At 33.9% G+C, this 21,624-nt stretch overlaps 3 protein-coding genes and 1 long non-coding RNA gene across 4 annotated transcripts; 2 read left to right on the forward strand and 2 right to left on the reverse strand.

Moving 5' to 3' along the window:
• Nucleotides 1-2,754: 2,754 nt before the first annotated feature.
• LOC120262912 lies at nt 2,755-5,425 on the reverse strand. Its single transcript, XM_039270821.1, has 2 exons — nt 3,349-5,425; nt 2,755-3,274 (listed from the first exon to the last, which is right to left on the reverse strand). The coding sequence occupies exons 1-2, from the start codon at nt 5,386-5,388 to the stop codon at nt 2,849-2,851; spliced, it is 2,466 nt and encodes an 821-aa protein (XP_039126755.1). The 5' UTR covers nt 5,389-5,425; the 3' UTR covers nt 2,755-2,848.
• A 5,853-nt stretch (nt 5,426-11,278) lies between these two features.
• Nucleotides 11,279-15,368, forward strand: LOC120263581 (mitogen-activated protein kinase 15). Its single transcript, XM_039271542.1, has 10 exons — nt 11,279-11,744; nt 12,217-12,625; nt 13,206-13,333; nt 13,424-13,483; nt 13,606-13,755; nt 13,846-14,001; nt 14,088-14,299; nt 14,379-14,480; nt 14,556-14,716; nt 14,809-15,368. Exons 1-10 carry the CDS (start codon nt 11,721-11,723, stop codon nt 15,090-15,092), a joined length of 1,686 nt encoding a protein of 561 aa, XP_039127476.1. The 5' UTR covers nt 11,279-11,720; the 3' UTR covers nt 15,093-15,368.
• Nucleotides 15,369-16,876: 1,508 nt separating this feature from the next.
• LOC120263585 lies at nt 16,877-19,271 on the reverse strand. Its single transcript, XR_005537110.1, has 3 exons — nt 18,526-19,271; nt 17,627-17,686; nt 16,877-17,067 (listed from the first exon to the last, which is right to left on the reverse strand). It is a non-coding gene; the product is annotated as an uncharacterized LOC120263585 (long non-coding RNA).
• Nucleotides 19,272-19,828: 557 nt separating this feature from the next.
• LOC120263582 (transcription termination factor MTERF4, chloroplastic-like) lies at nt 19,829-21,554 on the forward strand. The gene has a single exon (XM_039271543.1). The coding sequence runs from the start codon at nt 19,864-19,866 to the stop codon at nt 21,337-21,339; it is 1,476 nt and encodes a 491-aa protein (XP_039127477.1). The 5' UTR covers nt 19,829-19,863; the 3' UTR covers nt 21,340-21,554.
• The last annotated feature ends 70 nt before the right edge of the window (nt 21,555-21,624 follow it).

The raw sequence follows: 21,624 nt of genomic DNA on the forward strand, positions 1-21,624 counted from the left end.
ATATATATATATATAAAGTATTTTTTTATAATAAACGTAATTTATTAAAGCTTTTCAATCACGACCATTTTGAGTCTCATTGGCATCGGGTCCCTTACGTAGGGTGTTCACCCTGAGTGTCGAGCGTGGCTCCCCGAGTTCAATCCCCATCTCACGCAAGGTGAGGACACGGTTCGGTGGTGAGCGCGACTCCCCCACGTGTTCGGCCCTGGGTTCCAACGCTTATCGCCTTTCGTAAAAAACGTAATTATTAAAGTAACTAATAGTCCCACATCAATATATATATATATATATAAATTTGAAACCCTGGGTTTTTTGTTCTATTACTTTAGGTTGAATTGGAATTATTAAAGTAACTAATAGTCCCACATCAATATATATATAGATTTAAAACCCTGGGTTTTTTGTTCTATTACTTTAGGTTGAATCGGTTTTAGGTCACATAATATTTTTGGTTTGCATCTAATAAAGAAATTGCTTTTTTTTATTTCTATTATTTATTTTATATATGTTTTAAAAATAAATTATAACTAATTTAGTTATTAATGTTAGTATGTTTTTATCCGCTTTTATTTAAAAAAAACGTTAATGAGATTTAATTTTTTTAAAAAAATATATACAAGCAAAAGGCCAAACAATCTCTTTGCATAAAAAATAAAATAAAATAAATTTATAAGAGTTTGTTAAGTGGTACACATTTGTGTTGCTAAAGCAAATAATTTAAAATTCATATATATATTGATAAAATAGATAAATCATTATGGGTAAGGATCTTGCACGTGTTCTCAATTAATGCCTTCATATATACTCCGGAAGATCAACCTTGGGTTTTTAATTAATGTAAAAATCATGTAATTGTTCACTTTCTAATCATTGTAATATTTTTAGGTACAATTAAATTTTTATATTTAATCGAATTAAATCATTTTGATCTGCTGTATAAATAGGTAAGTGTAATTGTAAAAGATTTAATTGTAACTAAAAATATTACTGTAGACTAAAATGATCCAATTTAACTAAATATGAAGACCTAATTATATCTAAAAATATTAGGAGTAAAAGAATAAAAAATACATAATTATAGAGACCTGTACGATAATTAAATTTTTTTTTTATCCCCTAAAATTTTTTATCATTGATATAGAGGTTTTTGTATATATATATATATAAGAAATTTGTGTTATATATATATTCAATGCCTCGTTTTGCACTGGTTGAGAGTGGAAACCAAAAAGTCTGAAAAAAAGAAAAAAGAAAAAAAGAACTTCACTAAGACCACCATAAGCACCATGTAGAATAAAAAAATGAAATAAAATAAGATAAATGAACTTCACTAAGACCACGGATCATCACCGCATGTACTTTTTTACATAAATAATGGTTGGTAGAGGCCACTAACACTTCCACATGAAATTGAAGTAATGCATGTGGATTTCTTAAACTCATTTTTAAAAAGTTAGTGGTTTTCTACCACAGGTCATTAAATTTCTTTTCATGCATATAAAACTCATGTGGTTTAAATAATGACATTTGGACCCATTATTTTTAAGCCACATGACATCAACTCCTTTTTAGGTAAACTTTTTTTTTTATTTTCTATTTTTTTTTTTAATATATGAATGCTCACAAACATAAAACTAATATGTTAACATGATATAGACATCATAGAGAGCCTAATGTTATAAGACTAAAATTTAGCAAGCAAAATTAATTTTTTTTTCATATATTTCTTCTTAATTATTTTTTTTTTTTATTATTTTTTATTTAAATCAACAAAAAAAAATTTTTTTTTTGCTTTTTGTTGTAAATAGTCTTTATTAAACCAAAAGGATATTCTTAATAAATAAGCATTTAATTTTTATGTGTGTTGATGTATAAATGACACCATATTTGCACATGATATATAATTTAATTCCCCTTCAACCACCTAAAAAACCAAAAAATAATAATTTAATTCATTGTGATATTGTTGATGAGTCCTTTTGGAAACAAGACCTTCCATGTTTTGTGATTTCACTGTCATGCATTTATCAAGATTTGAAGTAACACTCATTGTTTCTGTTGTTATTAATTAATTTTGCTTCATTTCAATCTTTTTTATATAACAATTAATTTTCTTTTTAATCTATTAAAGAGGTTGTAAAAGACCTATTTTGATTGTGTTTGATCAAAATTAAAAAAATATATATTAAAAAAATAATATATATTTATATAATTTAACATATAAACTTTAACTCATTCCACTTATCCTCTAAATTCCCTCATTTTCTCTTTCATTATTTATTCTCTTTTAGAATGTAATATCTTAATTATAATTAATAGTTAAGATTGATTGATGTATATGTATCTATTTTATTAGTTTTAAATAAAAAAATTTGAAAGAGACTATTAATTAATCAGTTGTCAAGCTAAACTATCAATCACTTCAACACTACATTTGTTTTTATAAAAAAATTAAAAATAAAAACAATAAATTTACTTTCTCCGCCTCATTTTCATTCATATTGTGACATTTTTTTTTAAAATTATTTGACACTTCTAGGAATTTTATAAGCATTAATTATTCTTTTTATTTGTCAATTTTATCCTTCTTCTCCTTTAGAGATTAGTGTGCATATTAATAGGAGTAAATAACTCTAACAAGAATAAAAATATATTATCATAATTTATTTTAGATTTTAAAAACTTTAATGATAGCTTTAATATTTTTACAAAACCTCAAGTTAAATACGGAACTGAGTAAGTATTTTTTTAATATAATTCAATAAATAATTCAGTTGATTGACTATAGAACATTTAGAACATAATGTACATATGTCATCATTTGTGTACAATAAATAACAATGTTTCATCCTTGTGCCATCAAGTCCAATGAAGTATCAACTAGAGAATAAAGACTTACACAATGTCTACTTAGCCCAACACTCCCTGAAAACACATTGAAACATTCCAACTCTGTTGTTGTCTCTGCAACACTCACCAATTCCTTTTCCATTCCAAAGTCTTTAAACAATTCGATGTATTTCTTGTCTGAATTCATCAACCAAATTGCAATCTCAATCACAAACCTTCTAATCCTCGGCACTTTGATTGAAGGATAATCATAATTCTTAAGTACTTCCACCATTTTCTTTGCTATTTCGCTTTCATCTATTTCGGCTTTTTGAAGTCCTAGTGCGAATTCTTCAGTAGTTGTGAACCTTAATATTTGTACCATGAGTCCAAGTGATACTTCAAGTAACTTCATTTCTTCAACCATGACAGAATTGAGCACCTGCTCTTCCAAATCACAAATAAGTCATACTATTTCTTTCGATATCGAATTAAAATAAGTAAATAGATACTTACATTAGGAATAGCTTTGATGATTTCTTTTACTCTCGAAAAGCATTCGGTCAAGCTATAAGCACACAAGTGCCTCAATATTCTCGACGAGTTGATTTGCAAGACGGGATCATTCAATGCGGCCACAAACCGCGCCACCGCGTATTCATCCTCCTTCAATATCCGATCACAATTCATTTTGTTCTCCAATGCTAGCATTGCGAGTGCCTCCCCGGCCTCCACACTTACCTCACGATGATCCTCGCTTACCGCCGTCCTAAAAAACAACCTCACTAGCTCCTTAACCATCCCTCCGGTCAAGCCGATCCTTTCTTTGGCAACTTCATCCATTGCCAAACTAGTTAGTACCTCAATCCCCAATTTTTGCAAATCCAAATGCTTCTCTCCAAACTGCAAGATTTCGCGGATGTTGCTTATTGTGAACACTATTTCAGCTATATCTCGACGAAGATTCTTCCCCGTGTTGCCGGAAGTGTTTGATAACATTTTCATCACTTGCAATGCTCTCTTCACGGCTCTGATTTGTATCTCTGAAGCCGAACTATTGCCGAAGAGCCACTCTCCGGTGCTAGTAAAGTCAATGATCTTTGCAAGCAAACCTCTAGTATTACCAATCTTACCACAATTGTCATGATCACTGGCAAGCTTCTTGAGTATCAATAATCCATAAAGATTAAACACCGAAAACTCATAGTTACTCCGGTCAACTATAATACACTTCCGACATACCTCGTCCGGCTTCGAGCTAGCTCCTTGACCAGTGTATAACAGTGATGATATTGACTCCATTGCCCCGGGAATTCCAGCGACTCTAAGTGCATTTTGCTTCTTGCTAGCTAATTTGGAAGTTATCACCGCGGCGGACAATCTAAGTTCCTCTTCTTCCTTGCTCTTCCAATTAAGCATTTCGAGCAATCTCTCCATCGCCGGCATTGAAGTGCCAAGTTTGCGAAGCGTCTCATCAGAGAACTCGAGATTTGTAGCGAACTTGACAAGGATGTTTGCGCCGATGAGTTGTTCATCACGCGAACTGGAAGAGAGAAGTTCTTCAGCAAAAGTTACCAAGTCCATTTTGAGGCCATCGAAGATGCTACCGTTGACACATTTCGAGTATGAATCGTAGAAAAAGCGTTTGATCGAAATCATGCCTTTTGCTCCCAAGTCACACTCATTGTTCACCTCTTCAAGAATTCGGCAATGGCTCACCTTCCACTCCCAGTAAGCCTTCTCCAACAAGAACATGAATGCTTCGGCAAATGCCAATGCGTAGAAAATGTTTAAAGCCGACTTTCGGTTCTTACTATCGGAATCAACATCGCCGAAATCTTGTTGAACAAGGCGCATTAGCGAAAGAATGACACAAGCAGAAGCTGAAAATAGTTGAAGCCAATACAGCAACTTGCTAATATTTCTCGAAAGAAAAATCCATCCGGCATAAGGCAACAACGGCACCTCCGGAGAGCTCCAAGTCCGGAGATCTTGATCCCTTGCTCCTCTTTCCACATCTCGGGTATTGCCTTTCGATCGAAGGATCGAAAGTGGAGAAATCAGGGCCTTGATAGCATGGAAAACAGAGAGAGAGCTTGACCGGAGCTTGCGAAAGCTCGCTCGACCGGCCTCAGTAACAGACCAAGTTGCTTGATGCTGCCATTCAAGCTCATGACTTCGACTAAAAATTCTTGTACCTTCAATGAGCAATATAACAGTGATGAACAAGAAATCCTTCCTCTCCAAAGTGATCGCGAAGCCTCCAAGTAAGACAACAGTGGCCCAAATGAACCCGAGAGTCCCGAGACCGCTTGCCGCCTTCTCTAGTATTGCTAGCCGGAGAGCAAAGAGTGTAAGTTTCTTCTCCGGTGCTAATTTGTTACTACGAGTGCTAGTATTTCTTTTGGAATTTTCTGCTAAATCTCGTCCAGACAGCTTCGGCTTGGTTCGTTCTCCAGCAAGTTCGCGCTGCGGCTCGAAAAAGGTCGAGCCATAGTTATTGGCGACATCGATATCGCCGCTTTGTCGATCGATGATTTGCAAGACAATGCTCATTTGATATATGGATTGAATGGTTTGTAGAAATTAAGTTGGCAAGATTGAATTTATAAGGAAGGAGAAGGACTAGAATAAGATATGGTGGTGATGACTAAGAAGAGTGGTTTGGAAGCATGAGTTTGCCCACAAGCAAAGAGTGATAACTCATTCAAACCATGGAATTGGAGGGAATTGGAATGCACATTCATGGCTTGTAAAGAGAGAAAGAAATGGAAGGATAGAGATTGATGGTTGTGTCTTTTTCTCTATTTTTTGCAAAGCTGTTATCTCTTGTGATCATAGTTTTGTCAACCTTTTTATTTTTTGGCCTTTTTTTCCTTAGCTTTTGAATCACTTTATTTAAGTTGTTTCATGTTTGTTCCATGCTTCTTGTTTTTCATTTCTTGCAAACTTCACCCATGTTTGCTTTGTTTGTTAGTTATTTCCCTTATTATATACATATACATATTTTATATATATATTGAAATTATAAGAGAAAAAAGACATTGAATTTTCCAAAGCGGATGGTTTTGAGATATATATAACAATAATCAAATATGCACTTCGAAGTCGTTTGGTCCAATAGCATTGGACACATTATGAAAGATCTTATGTAAGAATTCATTTGTGCAAATTTAAAGTCGTGTAAAAACCGATTAGAAGTTTATTTCCTAGTTATGTACACACCCTTTACTGCATGTCTACTTGTTATATTTGTAATAAAAATCAAATATGTATAGATATTATATTGATAAAAAAAATATATCATTATCATTATTATAGTTGTTGTTATTATTATTATTATTATTATTATATATGACGCAATTAAAACATTCCAAATTCTAAACAACATGATGTGTTGCGTGATGATGAACCTTTGATATTGCTTGGATTATTAGTTTCATGCTGTATGCCTTTGAAACAAGGTTTACATTTAATTTGTACTTATTAATTTATATCTTTCATTAATTCATTTGATGATATATATATATATATGTTAGGGGAAAATTTCTAAGAAAAGATTAATAACTTTAGAGTTGGTTTATAAATTAATAATTTATATCTTTCATTTGATTGAAAAGTTGGGAAATTTATAAGAAAAGATTAATAATATTAGACTTGGTTTATAAAAGGGATAATTTATTATAGAAAGCAAGCTGTGAGGAATCTAAGTAATTTATAAAAAAAAAAGGTTTATTTCTTGAGAGTGTGTTTGCTTTAATGATTCTCAAACTATTGTTCACTCAGGGAAGGAATCTATTTATTATTTTAGCAACACAAAGAGTAATGATATTTTTATATAATGAGTTGTTGGAATAGTTTTTCTGAATGGCTATACTAAATTGGTATCTATGTCAGTATCTACATCATTCTTTTATATTTCTTATTTTTTTAGAGATTTAATGTATTTTTATCATCTAAACTATACATCTAAATTATTAATCATAAATGGTTAACTGAAGACTTCCTCTCTAAACCCTAAAGTATAAATTATAATCCCTGTAGGTAATATACGGTTTATTTTTATGGTTTAGGGCTTAGGATTTAGAGTTTAGAGTTTAGGTTTGTAGAATTTTGGATATATGGTTTTTAGGTTTAAGAATTTAAGGTTTTAGATAGGGTTTTATAATGTTTTATAATTTTTAGAATTTATGAATTTATACTATTTGAATTTGATATTTATAAAAAAAATGATGCGAATGATGGTGCAGATGTCAAGTGTAAAAAATATTTATTAAATCTGTTGTGTAAATATAGCATCACTTGGAAAGAAAAAAAAATACTTGTGCATATAAATAAATATGAAAGAAAAATAAAAAATCGAAACAATATCCCACTTGCCATTTTTAGCTTTGAGTTTATTAGTTTATCTTATTTTCAGTTATTTTTATTCTATTTCTGAGTTATTTTTGCTATATTTTTTTATTAACAATAATCATCAATGCAGCAGAAGTGCACATCAAAAATAATTATTTTAATAAATAGATAAAACCAAGAAACTTAAGTTGTTTTGGCATTTTATTTTTTTATTTAATATTTTGATAAATATATAATATATTATTATTTTTATATATATAAAAAACCAAACACACAACTTTGGTTTTATTAGTTATACAATCAATAATTGTTTGTCTTAATCTTTAGAAGTTTCTTTAATGATAGTACATAACTCTTGTCCTCTATGTCTTCCATTCTTGCCTAAAGCCATCATTTAAATCTAGGGCCTAAGTTCCTTTAAACATAAACTTTTGAAGAAGCACAACTTTATCTTAATTTGCAATTATTCGAATATATATATATATATATCAGATATGTATGTCTACAGATGCACTGTTCACTAAAAATGTTTATGGCTATCATTGTGCAGAGTTACTGTGTATGATCATTGCTTGACATTGTTCAATGTTGTTATATAATGCACGTTTAACACTGCACATAAATGGATTGTAGGCGTTAGATGTGAATCCAGTAGTTATTGTAGACATCTTTAGATTTGAAATTTACGAACATCTTTAAATGATGGGTTTGTATATATATATATATATATATAAAACTTACCAATGACTTATTGGTTCCGGGTCCCTTGCACGCAAAGTGATGGCATGATGTTAGTAAGCTTGTGGATGCGTTTCACATTAGTGTACGTTCCTAACTATTAATCTTAAATGGGGATGTTTGTCGCCTAGTGCTATAAAAAATTTAAGAAAATGATCTAGTTGTAGAAATACTGATTTTAAGCAGTTATAAATAAATTAAAAACAACATTAAATCAAACTAACACAGAATAAATCAAGTTATATTATAGTTCATGTTAAAAAAAAAAATCATATTAAAAATAAACTAATGCAGAATAACTCAAAATTTTATAATGGAAATATTATTTTTCAAAAGTAAACAAGATATGGTTCAAACTAATAATACTACTAAAAGAATTAAACATCTTTTTTTTAAAAAAAAAATTAATGCTAACAAACCTACATCAACTAATATCTTTGAAATATTAAACATATTTTAGAAAGGTTAGTGAGAATATGACCTCTTACCTTAAAATTAGGTTATATATATTTATATAAAGGCTACTAATAGTATGAATTATTTCATAATGTAGATTAATTATTTTATAATTAATGTTAAATATACAAGAATGTGATAATTGGTGTAACAAAATGAGTAGAGTGGGTGGGAGTAGTGATGGAATGGGATTGATAACTACTAAGTATTTAAATTGGTCTAGTCTTTGATTAATGAACTTTATGGCCAAATACAAACAAAAGTCCAAATCAAATTTGATTCTATTTTTAATTTGTCTTAGTGCATTGTTTATTATATAAAATAGAAATTAAATAATAAATTAAGTTTTATTTTTTTGTTATATCGAGAGAGGTATATGAGGGTTTAAAAATAAATTCAGTATATTAGAATTTAAAATTAATACCGAACGGAGCTTAATTTTGGTTTATGTAAAATTTTTGTGTGTGGTTATATAAACAATATCAAGTAAATTGCATAAATAGTATGATGAAAAAAATAAATAATATTTCATTTTTTTATTTATTACTAAATAATAATTTGCATTTAATTGAATTTTCATATAACATATATATATATATATATATTACTGACAATTGTAAAATAGTAAATGTAATGTGATTAAGAGAACAATTAAAAAAGCATGGGGAAAAACATAAAACACATAAAACTACTCAATAAAAATGATAAAAACTACGACAAACTCAATTAAATTTGGCCTATAAGTGTATTTACAGTCACCGGTTTAAATAAAAAGATAGTGAAAAATTCGGGATAGCAAACATATGAATTTTTAATTCGTTTTTTTTAAATATGAAGCAGTAGATAACCATATAAAGATTATATGGTTAATTCTAATAAAAAAACAAAGGGGTGGGTTGAAATAATTATTAAAATTAAAGTTGTTTCGCTCGGACGAAATATTTATTTTAATAAATAAATAATTTTTATTTTATTTTTATGTGGTGCTATATATATATATATTCAAATGAAGTGGACCATGAATTTGGTAGACATCACTGAGTCCCCATTAAGGAAGCTGAGTGGTCACTGAAAAGCCATTTCTTGCCTTCCATTTCAATTAATTAAATATATATATATAATTTTTTTATAATCATATTCTTTTGTTAAGATAAATTTCATTATTTTTTGTTTTTTTTTAAATTATATAAATAATTTATTGCTTGACCGACACTTGCATGAATTTAGAGTCCATATGTTCTCTCATGTGCATGATGGCCATTCATGTCCTTGTCTATCAATTATTTTTTTATGTGTAACTATGTTCACCACTAGTTATCTTTTCAAGATAATATCAAAATTTACATTAATTACAGAAAATATTAATTAATTAATATCAAATCAATTAATTAATTATCGACTTTAATTATAGAAAATAGTAATTAATTAACATTAATTAATTAAATAGAACAAGATCTTTCACCAATTTTTCATTTTTTCTATAAAAAAAATAATTATAGAAAAGTAGACATTAATTATAAGACTCACCATTATTGATTAAATATAAATTTAATTAAAAATAGTAGTCATTAAAAAATTAGTGATAGAAAGATAATTCATGAGATCTTCATTTTTTTCCTTTGATAAAAAATAACAATAATTATAGAAAACATTAATTAATTGAAAATTTTAAAAATTTGAGAAAAATATATGATGAGATTTTGTGATGAAATGAGATACGCGCGTGTTAGAGATGTGTACAGGTGGGGTTCGGATCTAGTGGGGTCGGCATCAGTAGACCAAAGGCTTTTGGTTTGATATTTTTTTCGTAAATTAAAAGTTTGAACTTATTATTATATATTATGGTTTTTTTTTATAAATTTATATATTTTTTTAAATTTTAGGATTTTTATGTCAAAATCAATTTTATTAAGGTTCCTTTTTACTCAAGAAAAATCTTAAGTCAAAATGATATTACTTTTTCATTATTAGTAAAATGAAATATAACAACTTCACAAAGTAAGGATACATTAAACTAATCCTTCCAATAAATAAATATATGTGAGAGCAATATATAGCTTATAATTAGAAATTTAGTATTTAATAAAAATATTGAATTTGATATTTTTTCTGTATTATTTTTAAAGTATAAATTATCAAGCATATATATATATAATTTAATAATTTAATAATTTATAAAATGTGGGGCAAAGCTTCACTATCATCTTTCTCTTTAGCACCACATGAACTTGGTATAAAAGTTCCTCCTTTTTTTCTCTTTTCTTTGTCTTTCTGATTTGTGCTGCATTCCAAAGTGGACACAGTGCACATCCACTCAATCATCACAGAAAATTACCCTATTTTCCTCATTATATATATATATATATATATATATATAAAAAAACAAAGAAAACTCTTTGTATATTTTTATTTTGATTATATATATAGTGACTGAATTTTCCATTTAGTTTTTTCATTTTTTATTTTAATCATTTGTCTATTTATTTCTATATTTTTAATATTTTAATAAAATACTGAAAATATCACGGGCACCATCACAAATGGGGTGTAGGAGAGCACTCGATTAAATTGCATATGCAAAGGTGAAAGGGATATGCGAGTGTTTAGTGAGTAGTTAAAATAGAAATAATTTTAAAATTTTAAATTTAATAATAAAAATTTTAAAATTCAGAGATATATTAAAGATTTAATATATTTGAAGTTTTTTTTGGTTAAACCAAAAGACTTAACCTGCTCTTACCTTACACACACACACACACATATATATATATAATTTTCTAAAAAAAAAAATTAAAACTTTTTCCCTAATATTTTCAAATAACAAAATAAATCATTTAATAATAATAATAATAATAATAATAATACAATTCACTGCCTTCCATGGTTTTTCCTTGTTCTTCTCATTCAATGCTTTTGGAGATTTTTCCCATCCTCATTCTCTCCTGCCACTCATTTGTCCTCTTCCTCTCTGCTCCCTTTCAGCACAACCTCTGTCTCTCTCTCTCTCTCTCTTTCTTGTTGGAGTGGATTGGTTGAAAGGTTGGAGGAGTTGAAGGGCATTTCCTTCATGATTCCATGTGCTTGGATTGCTTTTATTTAATCTTTGGAGAGCGAGGAATGCCATAGGAAAGAGGACAAACTACAGTTGTGTTCTGCTGGACTTCCTCTACCTCTGGAGATCCCTTTCCTGGTTCCAGCTGCCACCTTTCCCCATTTTGATCCACCTTCCTTTGTGATTCTGGCCTTTGATTGCTGTTTTTCTCAAAAAAGGTCTCACCTTTGGGAGTTTTTCTTGTTTTTTTGGAAAGAGTGAGATGTGAGCAGGATCTGTTGCTAAGATGCAGCCGGATCAGCGTAGAAAGGTGAGTTTTTTCCTTTGGATTTTCAGTAAAGTTGTCATTTTTGTTTCTTGGATGATGAGTTAGATGTTGTTTGAATGCTGCTTTTTGATGGATTTTTGTTTCCCCAATTGTTGCTTGTTCTGTTTGACTTTTGTAGCATTGATTATGGAGTTTTAGTCAATGTTTGTATTATTATTAATTGAAGGTGGGTAAAATTGCGTGGATCGTTTTGCTTGAACCCTAGAAACCCTAGCAATTCTTTCTAGCAAAGTTATCTTTTCTTCAGTATGCAGGGGATATTCAGCCGCTTGATCTCTCTGCGGATTTTCATCTTCATCGTCTCTGTGATGTTGCTTGTCATGGAATCACTTCCAAATTAATGGCAATGCTTTTAATTTAAGTTTGATAAAACATGCAAACTCAATGAAAACCAAAATGGTAGGGTTGTTTATTTTTCATTGATATAGTTTCATGTGTTGGATTATTTATACAGCCATCAGCGGAACTGGATTTTTTCACTGAGTACGGCGAGGGCAGTAGGTATCGAATAGAAGAGGTGATCGGCAAAGGGAGCTATGGTGTTGTTTGCTCAGCTCTGGACACGCAAACAGGCGAGAAGGTGGCAATTAAGAAGATAAATGACATCTTTGAACATGTCTCTGATGCCACACGAATTCTCCGTGAGATCAAGCTTCTTAGACTCTTGCGTCACCCTGACATTGTGGAGATCAAGCACATACTTCTACCTCCATCAAGGAGGGAATTCAAAGATATCTATGTTATTTTCGAACTCATGGAGTCTGATTTACACCAGGTCATCAAGGCGAATGATGACTTGACTCCAGAGCATTATCAGTTTTTCCTTTATCAGCTGCTTCGCGGCTTAAAATACATACATACAGGTGATTACTATGTCTCTCCCAAAGTCTAAAAAGATATTGTTTATTTGTGTACATGGCCATGCAAATGCACTTTATGAGCTATGTTGAATTTTTGTCTCTTTTTATAAAATGCTCATTCATTTTACAGAAATAGATGTATGTGTCATTTTATGGTCTCGAAGTCCTTTATTGTTGGTTTTATCAGAAAAAAAGAATTGCTTTGATAACATGGACTAGGCTGTTGTTATAATTGGACAAGACCATGAACATATAGAGATTGTTTGCGAGAATGTCCACTTAAGTTAGGATAGACCAACTATATTATGTAGCAACCTAATATAGAGAGCATAGGTTGTAATTGAGTGATTTGTATGGTTTATGGTGTTTAGATTCAGATGATAGTGTTTCCTTGATCTTGCATTTTGGCAAGTTTTTATACTTATATGTTTTTGCCTTTTTCTTCATTATAATGAAGCTCCGGTTTTCTCTTGTGCTTGCCACTCATACTATGTTCTCTGTGTGTGTGTGTATTGCTTTGAAGTCCATTTTTTGTTTATTTCATTGATATATTTTTCATTTTTATTTTGTTGTGATATCACAGCAAATGTTTTCCATAGGGATCTAAAACCTAAGAATATATTGGCGAATGCTGACTGCAAACTCAAGATATGTGACTTTGGACTTGCTAGGGTGGCATTTAACGATGCTCCCACTGCCATATTTTGGACGGTATGTCTTTCTTTGTACAACAATTTAAGTGATGTAAGTGTATCATCTGTGTTTTAATAGCACAATATTGTTTTTGTGGTACCTTTTCAGGATTATGTTGCAACCAGGTGGTACAGAGCACCTGAATTATGTGGCTCTTTTTTCTCAAAGGTTCTCCATTTGAATCGATGAAGATCCTTTCACTTTTCTTGTTCATTCAAGTTTTATGTGCAATTTTGTGTAGTGTTGATGGTCACTTACGTACATTGATTTATTTATGTGCTTTAATTCAGTATACGCCAGCAATCGATATATGGAGCATCGGTTGCATCTTTGCTGAATTATTGACTGGCAAGCCACTCTTCCCCGGAAAGAATGTTGTTCACCAATTGGATCTAATGACTGATTTGCTAGGAACACCTTCCCAAGAAGTTATTGCTAGGGTTGGTGTCATTTCACTAGAAGTTCATTTTTCCATGAAATCATCACTAATCTTAGTAGTTTCCATGTAAAAATTTTGAAACCTTTTGCAGATTCGCAATGAGAAGGCCAGACGATATTTAAGCACAATGCGAAGGAAAAAACCGATACCTTTCTCTCAGAAATTTCCAAATGCTGATTCACTCGCTCTTTGCTTGTTAGAAAAGATGCTAGCCTTTGAACCTAAGGACCGGCCTTCTGCTGAAGAGGTACTGTCGGCATTTGCTGCCGTTATTAGATTTCGAGAACTTTTGGCTTTTATCTAAAAGAAGCTGATTTTGATGCAAGTTGTCAGGCTTTGGCAGATCCTTATTTCAAGAGCTTAGCGAGGGTTGAGAGGGAACCTTTTGCTCAGCCTGTGACGAAGATGGAGTTCGAATTTGAAAGACGAAGGATAACAAAGGAAGATGTAAGGGAGCTCATTTATCGTGAAATTCTTGAGTATCACCCGAAGCTGTTGAAAGAGTTCTTGGAAGGAACCGAGTCGACTGGTTTCATGTATCCGAGGTACTCCTTTGCACTGAAGTCCTGCACTTTCACCATTTTTATAACAAAAATTTAAGTGTCTCAATTGACATCTTCACAGTGCTGTTGATCAATTTAAGAAGCAGTTTGCTTACCTTGAAGAGCATTATAAAAATGGCTCCACTGGCACACCACCAGAAAGGCAACATGCTTCTTTACCAAGGTGAGTATGTTTGTGAAAATGCAATGCATGACCTCACTGAATAATCGGGCGACTAAACATTGTCTTCATATATAGGCCCTGTGTAGTTTATCCGGATAACAGACCACAGAGTTCCGGTGATGTTGTCGGAGATTTAGCAAAATGTTCCATTAAGGATGTTGAGAAGTCACAACCGGATAAAAATTATGCCATCCATGTGAAAAGAACTCCACTTCAAGTTCCTCAGAGAGCTCAAGGTGAATGGATATCTATTTCTTGTTTCGTTTTCGAATGATTCTCCTATGTAATTTCAACAATTGTCGAAGAGCTGACATTGTTTGCGAAACAGGTGCTGCTGCAAGGCCCGGGAAAGTCGTTGGATCAGTCTTGCGATATGGTTCCGGTCTGAACTCAGCTGCAGAAGTGTATGACCAGCGAAGAGTTGTCAGAAATCCAGCAGTACCATTGCAATACACATCTTCGAGCTGTTCATATCCTCGAAGAAATCCAAGCTGCAAGAATCAGAGAGGTGATGAAGATGGCATCGAAGGGTCCTCAATCGCACAGCCGAAGCCTTGCATTGCAAGAGAAGTCACCGCGGCAGCTAACGGTGGGACGGGAGGTAATTGGTAGATTAAATTCGGCGATGTAGCTTCATTTCTATGACGGTATCGGAGAGTTTTTTTTCGATACTTTGGACTAGCATTATGTTTTCGCTGTAAATGTTATCGATGTAACTTTGCACATACACTGACCAGGTCAATATTGTTGTTGTTGATGATGATGTTGTTCATTTCTGAGGAGTCTAAACCTTAGTTCAACAATAAGGAAATCAAAATGAAGAACAAGAATGTAATGTACCTTGTTGTTTCTTTTTCTTGTATTTTATTTAGACATTTTCTTTAATTATGTTAAGGAAAAACATCAGCATATATATATTTCTGTTCTTAAAGTTTTTATAATTTTTCTTTGGTATAATCATCAAAATAGTCCATGAGCTTTTTCTCTCTTTTTTTTTGGTCCCTCTACTCAGAAATGCTCCTGACTAATCTCTCTACTTTTGAAAATGTATCCACTTAATTAAAAATATTCTCAACCAGTCCATCTACTTTTAAAAATATACCCACTTGGAGAGACACATTTCTAAAAGTAGAGGAAATGGTTGGGACTATTTTTAACTAAGTGACACATTTTCAAAAGTAGAGGGATTAGTCGGGAGAATTTCTGAGTAGAGAGACCAAAAAAGAAGAGAGAAAAGTAGGGGACCAACTAGGGTATTATACCCTTTTCTTTTAATTTTGTTGCTTAAAAGAAGATTATTATTTTTCAATTAAAAATAACAATGAAATTAAAAGAGAGCTAGTTACAAATAATTTCTGGATGATTAGGGGGTGTCAAGAAAAATAAAATTATTGGGAAAGGGAGAGTGACTAGTAATTTCTGAAAATTGAGGGGGTGTAATGTAAAAACCTCATTTATTTACAGTCATTATACAAAAATAACGTTGAAATTAGGTTTAATCCCCTAATTAGTCCCTATAAGTAGGTCAACATGACTCTTTAGTCCCTCTAATCTAATTTGACCTCCAGAAGTCCCTTTATTTTTTGGATTGAGAAATCCTAGTCCAGAAGCTAACAGACTGGTTTCTCCGTTGATAATTGTTGACGTGACATTTTTTCAGATTAAAATATGATGAAACTAATTTAAAAAACCCTAAATGCAGTTTAGTGACTAACTAACTCTCACTTAATGTTTCTGATCTAGATCCAAATAGGATCAAGACCCGAAGCATTAACAACCTAAATCCTTCATTTTCATCATCTTCTTCTTTTTGTTCTTCTTCTTTCTCCATTAACCCTTCCCTCCATCTTCATCCTTCAACTTAATGTGTCGGCCTGAGCGACGTTGCGAGCCATGGAAGTGAGAAGAGCGATGCCGTGCTTAGTTGCAGCGATGGTGTTTGTCATGGGCGCGTTGACAACGAGACATCCATGCACCGTCCCTGCCTAGAGATCAACGTTGTCGATCCCAATGCCAGCGCGGCCAACAACCTTAAGCTGGCTGCGCGCCGCCTCAAACACCTCACGCGTGACCTTCGTCCCGCTCCTCACTATCAACGCATCGCACAGCGAGATCTTTGCGCAGAGCTCCTCATGTGACAAATTATAAGAGCAATCTACGTTCGAGAACTCACGAAGGAGTGCCAACCCAGCTTCCCCAAGCTTCTCGGCGACAAGGACGGTGGGTTTGGCATCCGCCGCGGAAGCTGTCACGTCCCAGCCCAACAGCCGGGCCCGAGAACAGATCGGCCGCATCCAATGGGACTAGGCCCCACTGGGTGCAAGGCCTCAGCTAAAACCTGGTCAGAGTCTTTTCTAACAAGCAGATATGAATAGAACATAAAAGCACAAATAGGATACTGGAAACTGAAATACTACAAGTACGGACTTTAACAGCCCTATAGAATACAAATACAACCCAACAGTTCGCAAATTACAAATACAGTCAGAATACAAGTCTTACACTCTCAAGAAGGTAATATAGAGATATTGATAAAAGCAGACAATACGACCCCCAGACAACCCCTGATCCTAGACTTGATCTTCTCCTGCGAGAATAGAATTCACAAAGTGCATGAACCACAAGGGCCCAGTAGGATCGCAGAAAACAACAAATATAGCAGATATTGCAGAATAATAGCTCATGCTTCATACAGAATACTGAAAATACGCAGAATACTGGAATAATCCAAAAACACGAAAAACACGCAGAAATACATCTCCCTGGCTAATAACAGAAATCAACATCACGAGGCTGGATTTTCGACTATGAAGTCGGAACAGAACATAACGTAACGTAATATCAATCACTGTAGCCTGGGATCTTCGACCGCAGTCGGGGGGTAGCGCTACTACAGAAAACATGTGCACATGGCTAGGACTTACTCCTCCTAGTTGGGCGAGCCAGGAATGGAGATGTACAAAAAACCGCAGAAAAATACTGTAATCACGCATGGAGGAATTCATCGAATAAATAATGCAAATAAGAAAATAAATAAATAAACATAAATATCACGCAAATAAATAAATAAATAAAATTATTAAACAATGCAATAATTAAATAATAATTATTGCCAGAAATACGGAATACACAGTGCGAGAGCCTACCTGGCTCCGAGCTACAGAGTTGGGTTCACCAAGTCCCGCGAACTACAGCTCGGTATGGATCTACCCAAACAGAATATTCTAACTTAGGTTACAAAACTTGGGCCGGGCCTAAATTACGACTATAGCCCGAGCTAATTCAACAAATAAAAGAGTTCATAGCTAGCAATTAAAGGTTTTCACAAAAATTTAGCTAAGCAATTAAAATTCTCCATAAAAGCTTTAATCATAACACCATCACAATTAGCTTTCCAAGATTAAAATCAATACAATCCCATGATTCTGAATATATAAATTAATATTTCTAACATGCACCACAAGCATTTAAGCAATACTAAAAATAAAATTAAACATTAGCATGGACACAGGATTTGGACGAATTTTCAATGAAAAGAAATTTCTAAATCATGAAATGCATGCATACCCACACACATACACATATATTTATATACATAACAACAAATAATCAACTAACTTATAACATGGCTGCATACTCACAATGTCAAGCTTACAAACATGAAAACCTATATTCAAATAATTTAAAACATGAATGCTAATTTACATGTCCAAACTTACAAGATGCATACACAAATATTATAATTAAATTATAGGCATCCCTTGGTAGATACAAGCTTGCAAAATCATGAGAGATAAATAAAATCTTAACAAAATAAGGCTGCAGATTCCAAACCTCTCTATATTGCAACATGCACACATAGAATTTAAGCTTAAAATTACAAAGGCATGCTACACATAATTATTGAAAATGACCAAAAACACTCAATGACATGAAAAACATGCTCAAATAAATTCTCAGATAAACATACATGCTTGGCACTAACAAAACAATTAAAACAAGACAATAAAAAATCTCAGAATTATGAAGAAAATAACAAGTTTACCTCTAAGCTTGTTGGTGACAAGTTCCATTCAAAAACCAAGCTTAAAGAGAAAAAAAATTGACACAAAAATTCGGCCAAGGTTGAGTTGTTTCAAGGATAAGAGAGTTTGGAGAGCATGGTGATTGGTTGCACAGCTAAGCCTTTAAAAGCAACCCGTAAACTCAATTATAAGTCTCCACTAATCAACAACAGGCAAACCAATAATTCCACTTCAGTCAAGATCCGGAAAATAAGGGCAATGAAACAAACAGTAGGGCCCACTCACCAAACACTCAGTCAAACCAGTCAAAGTAGGAAAAAAAGAAATTTTACAAACATTACAGAAGCAGAGGCAGCGGAGATATGTGGGTGCTGAGACTCAGTGATTCGTGCGATCGGAGAGATCGCAGGGAGGCGGACGGCGGAGCCAAGGAAGGAACAACGGTATCTAAAGCCGCGGAGGGAGATGGAGAGCATGGAAGTGGGGATGGATTCCGAGAGCTTGACGCCTGGGGAGATGGCGAGCTTGGCGGGAGCGAGCGCGGCCATGGTTTTGGATCTTGGGGGAGAAAGTGCTGGCCTTTGTTTGGACGAGCTTCCACAAAAATGGCGCTTTTTGGTTCGAGGAAAAAAGGAGTACTGGATCTAGTCTTATATAATGGTCGGGGATCTTTTTTTCTATTTTTAGTCCCTTGGAATTCCAGAATTGCAATGTGTAGTTTTTGTTCAAGATCTCAAGTTTGAAAGGTTTGGGTGTAGGGGATGCAGGGAAGGGTTAATGGAGAAAGAAGAACAAAAAGAAGAAGACGATGAAGATGAAGGATTTAGGTTGTTAATGTTTTGGGTCTGGATCCTATTTGCATCCGGATCCGAAACATAAAGTGAGAGTTAGTTAGTCACTAAACTGCATTTAAGGTTTTTTAAATTAGTTTCATCATATTTTTAATCTGAAAAAATACCATGTCAGCAATTATTAACGGAGAAACCAACGTCTGAACTAGGATTTCTCAATCCAAAAAATAGAGGGACTTCTGGAGGCCAAATTAGATTAGAGGGACTAAAAGGGCATGTTGACCTACTTATAGGGACTAATTAGGGGATTAAACCTTGAAATTAAAAGAGAGCTAATAAAAAATAATTTTTGAATAATTAGAGTTGTCAAGGAAAATAATAAAATGATGAGAAAAGGAGAGTGACTATTAATTTCTAAAAAGTGAGGGTGTGTATTGTAAAAACCAAGTCATTATACACAAAAACCCCTAAAAAATTTAAAATTTATATCTATATATATATATAAATATCCATCCATCTTCGCTCTATCTTCTCTTCCACTTCTCCATTCAATCGCTGGAGCTCGCCATGAAATCCATGGCGACCACCGCCATGGCCAAACCCTCGCTTTTCTCCTCACTTCGCATGCAACTCGCGAAGCCCCACCCCTCTCCCCGCCGCTCATACGTCCGCGCCTCACCCCCCTCCCCTTCCACCCTCTACGCTCGCCCCAGCCTCCAGCAGATGAAGATCCAGAGCGCCGAGAACCGCGCCCGCGTCTACGACTTCCTCCGCTCCATCGGCATCGTCCCCGACGAGCTTGAAGGTCTGGAGCTCCCCGTCACCGTCGAAGTCATGCGCGATCGCATCGATTTCCTTCATTCCCTCGGCCTCACCCTTGACGACATCAACAACTACCCCCTCGTCCTCGGATGCAGTGTCAAGAAGAACATGATCCCCGTCCTCGACTACCTCGGCAAGCTCGGCGTTCGCAAATCCACCTTCACCGAGTTCCTCCGAAGGTATCCCCAGGTACTCCATTCCAGCGTCGTCATTGATCTCGCTCCCGTCGTCAAGTACTTGCAAGGCATGGATATCAAAGCTGGAGACATCCCTAGGGTTCTCGAGAAGTACCCGGAGTTGCTAGGGTTCAAGCTTGAAGGCACAATGAGCACTTCCGTTGCGTATTTGGTTGGAATCGGCGTTGCAAGGAGAGAAATTGGGCGAATTCTCACTAAATTTCCTGAATTGCTAGGAATGCGAGTGGGGAGAGTGATCAAGCCTTTCGTCGAACACCTTGTGTGCATTGGCTTGCCAAGACTAGCAGTTGCAAGATTGATTGAGAAACAGCCCCAAATTCTAGGGTTTGGATTGGAGAACAGAGTGAAGCCCAATGTTGAAGCTCTAGTTGAGTTTGGTGTTAGAAATGAGGCTATTCCATCAGTCATAGCTCAGTATCCTGATATTATCGGTATCGAATTAATGCCGAAGCTTGCTTTGCAGCAGAGTTTATTCGAAAGCAGCATTTTGATAGGCCGGGAAGATTTCGGGAGGGTGCTTGAGAAAATGCCTCAGGCTGTTAGTCTCGCCCGGGGGACGATTTTGAAGCATGTCGATTTCTTTACAGGGAATGGTTTTATGTTGAGTCAAGTGAGTAGGATGGTCGTCGGTTGCCCGCAGTTGCTTGCTTTGAATCTTGATGTTATGAAGATGAGTTTCGAGTATTTTAAAGCCGAAATGGATAGGGATTTGGAGGCCTTGGTTGAGTTCCCGGCTTTCTTTACTTATGGTCTTGAGTCGGCAATTAGGCCTAGGCAGCAGATGATTGCGAAGAAAGGAGTTGAGTGTTCTTTGGCATGGATGCTTAATTGCACTGATGAGAAGTTCAAAGAGAGAATGAGTTATGAGTCAATTGGTATCGAGGAAATGGAGGTGGAATCATCGGCATTTGATATGAATTCTTTGTTAGAGCCTAGGGAAGAAGATGATGAAGATGATGAAGATGATGAATTAGAGCATGAGGATGATTTGGATGATGAGGATAGTGATGATGAGTATGTGTGAATTTTGTAAAGCATTAGACAGAGGAGCAACTTCTTCACTGGTATGAGTTTTTTGTGCTATTAAAGTGTCATATCTTGAAATGGTAATATCCATCAATTTGTTATAATACTCATGATTATGGTCTTTGAAGAAACTCTTTGTATTGTTTTGTGACTCCATTGAAGTTGTACTTTGTTTGAACACTAGCTTTTCTTAGGTATGCAACCATGTACCAAAATGAGCACATATGATACAATAAACATCTCATTGCCTTCATTTATGGTAAATCATTTGTTCATGCATAGC

This window comes from Dioscorea cayenensis, chromosome 6 (genome assembly GCF_009730915.1).
Source record: "Dioscorea cayenensis subsp. rotundata cultivar TDr96_F1 chromosome 6, TDr96_F1_v2_PseudoChromosome.rev07_lg8_w22 25.fasta, whole genome shotgun sequence".
Lineage (NCBI taxonomy): Eukaryota > Viridiplantae > Streptophyta > Magnoliopsida > Dioscoreales > Dioscoreaceae > Dioscorea > Dioscorea cayenensis.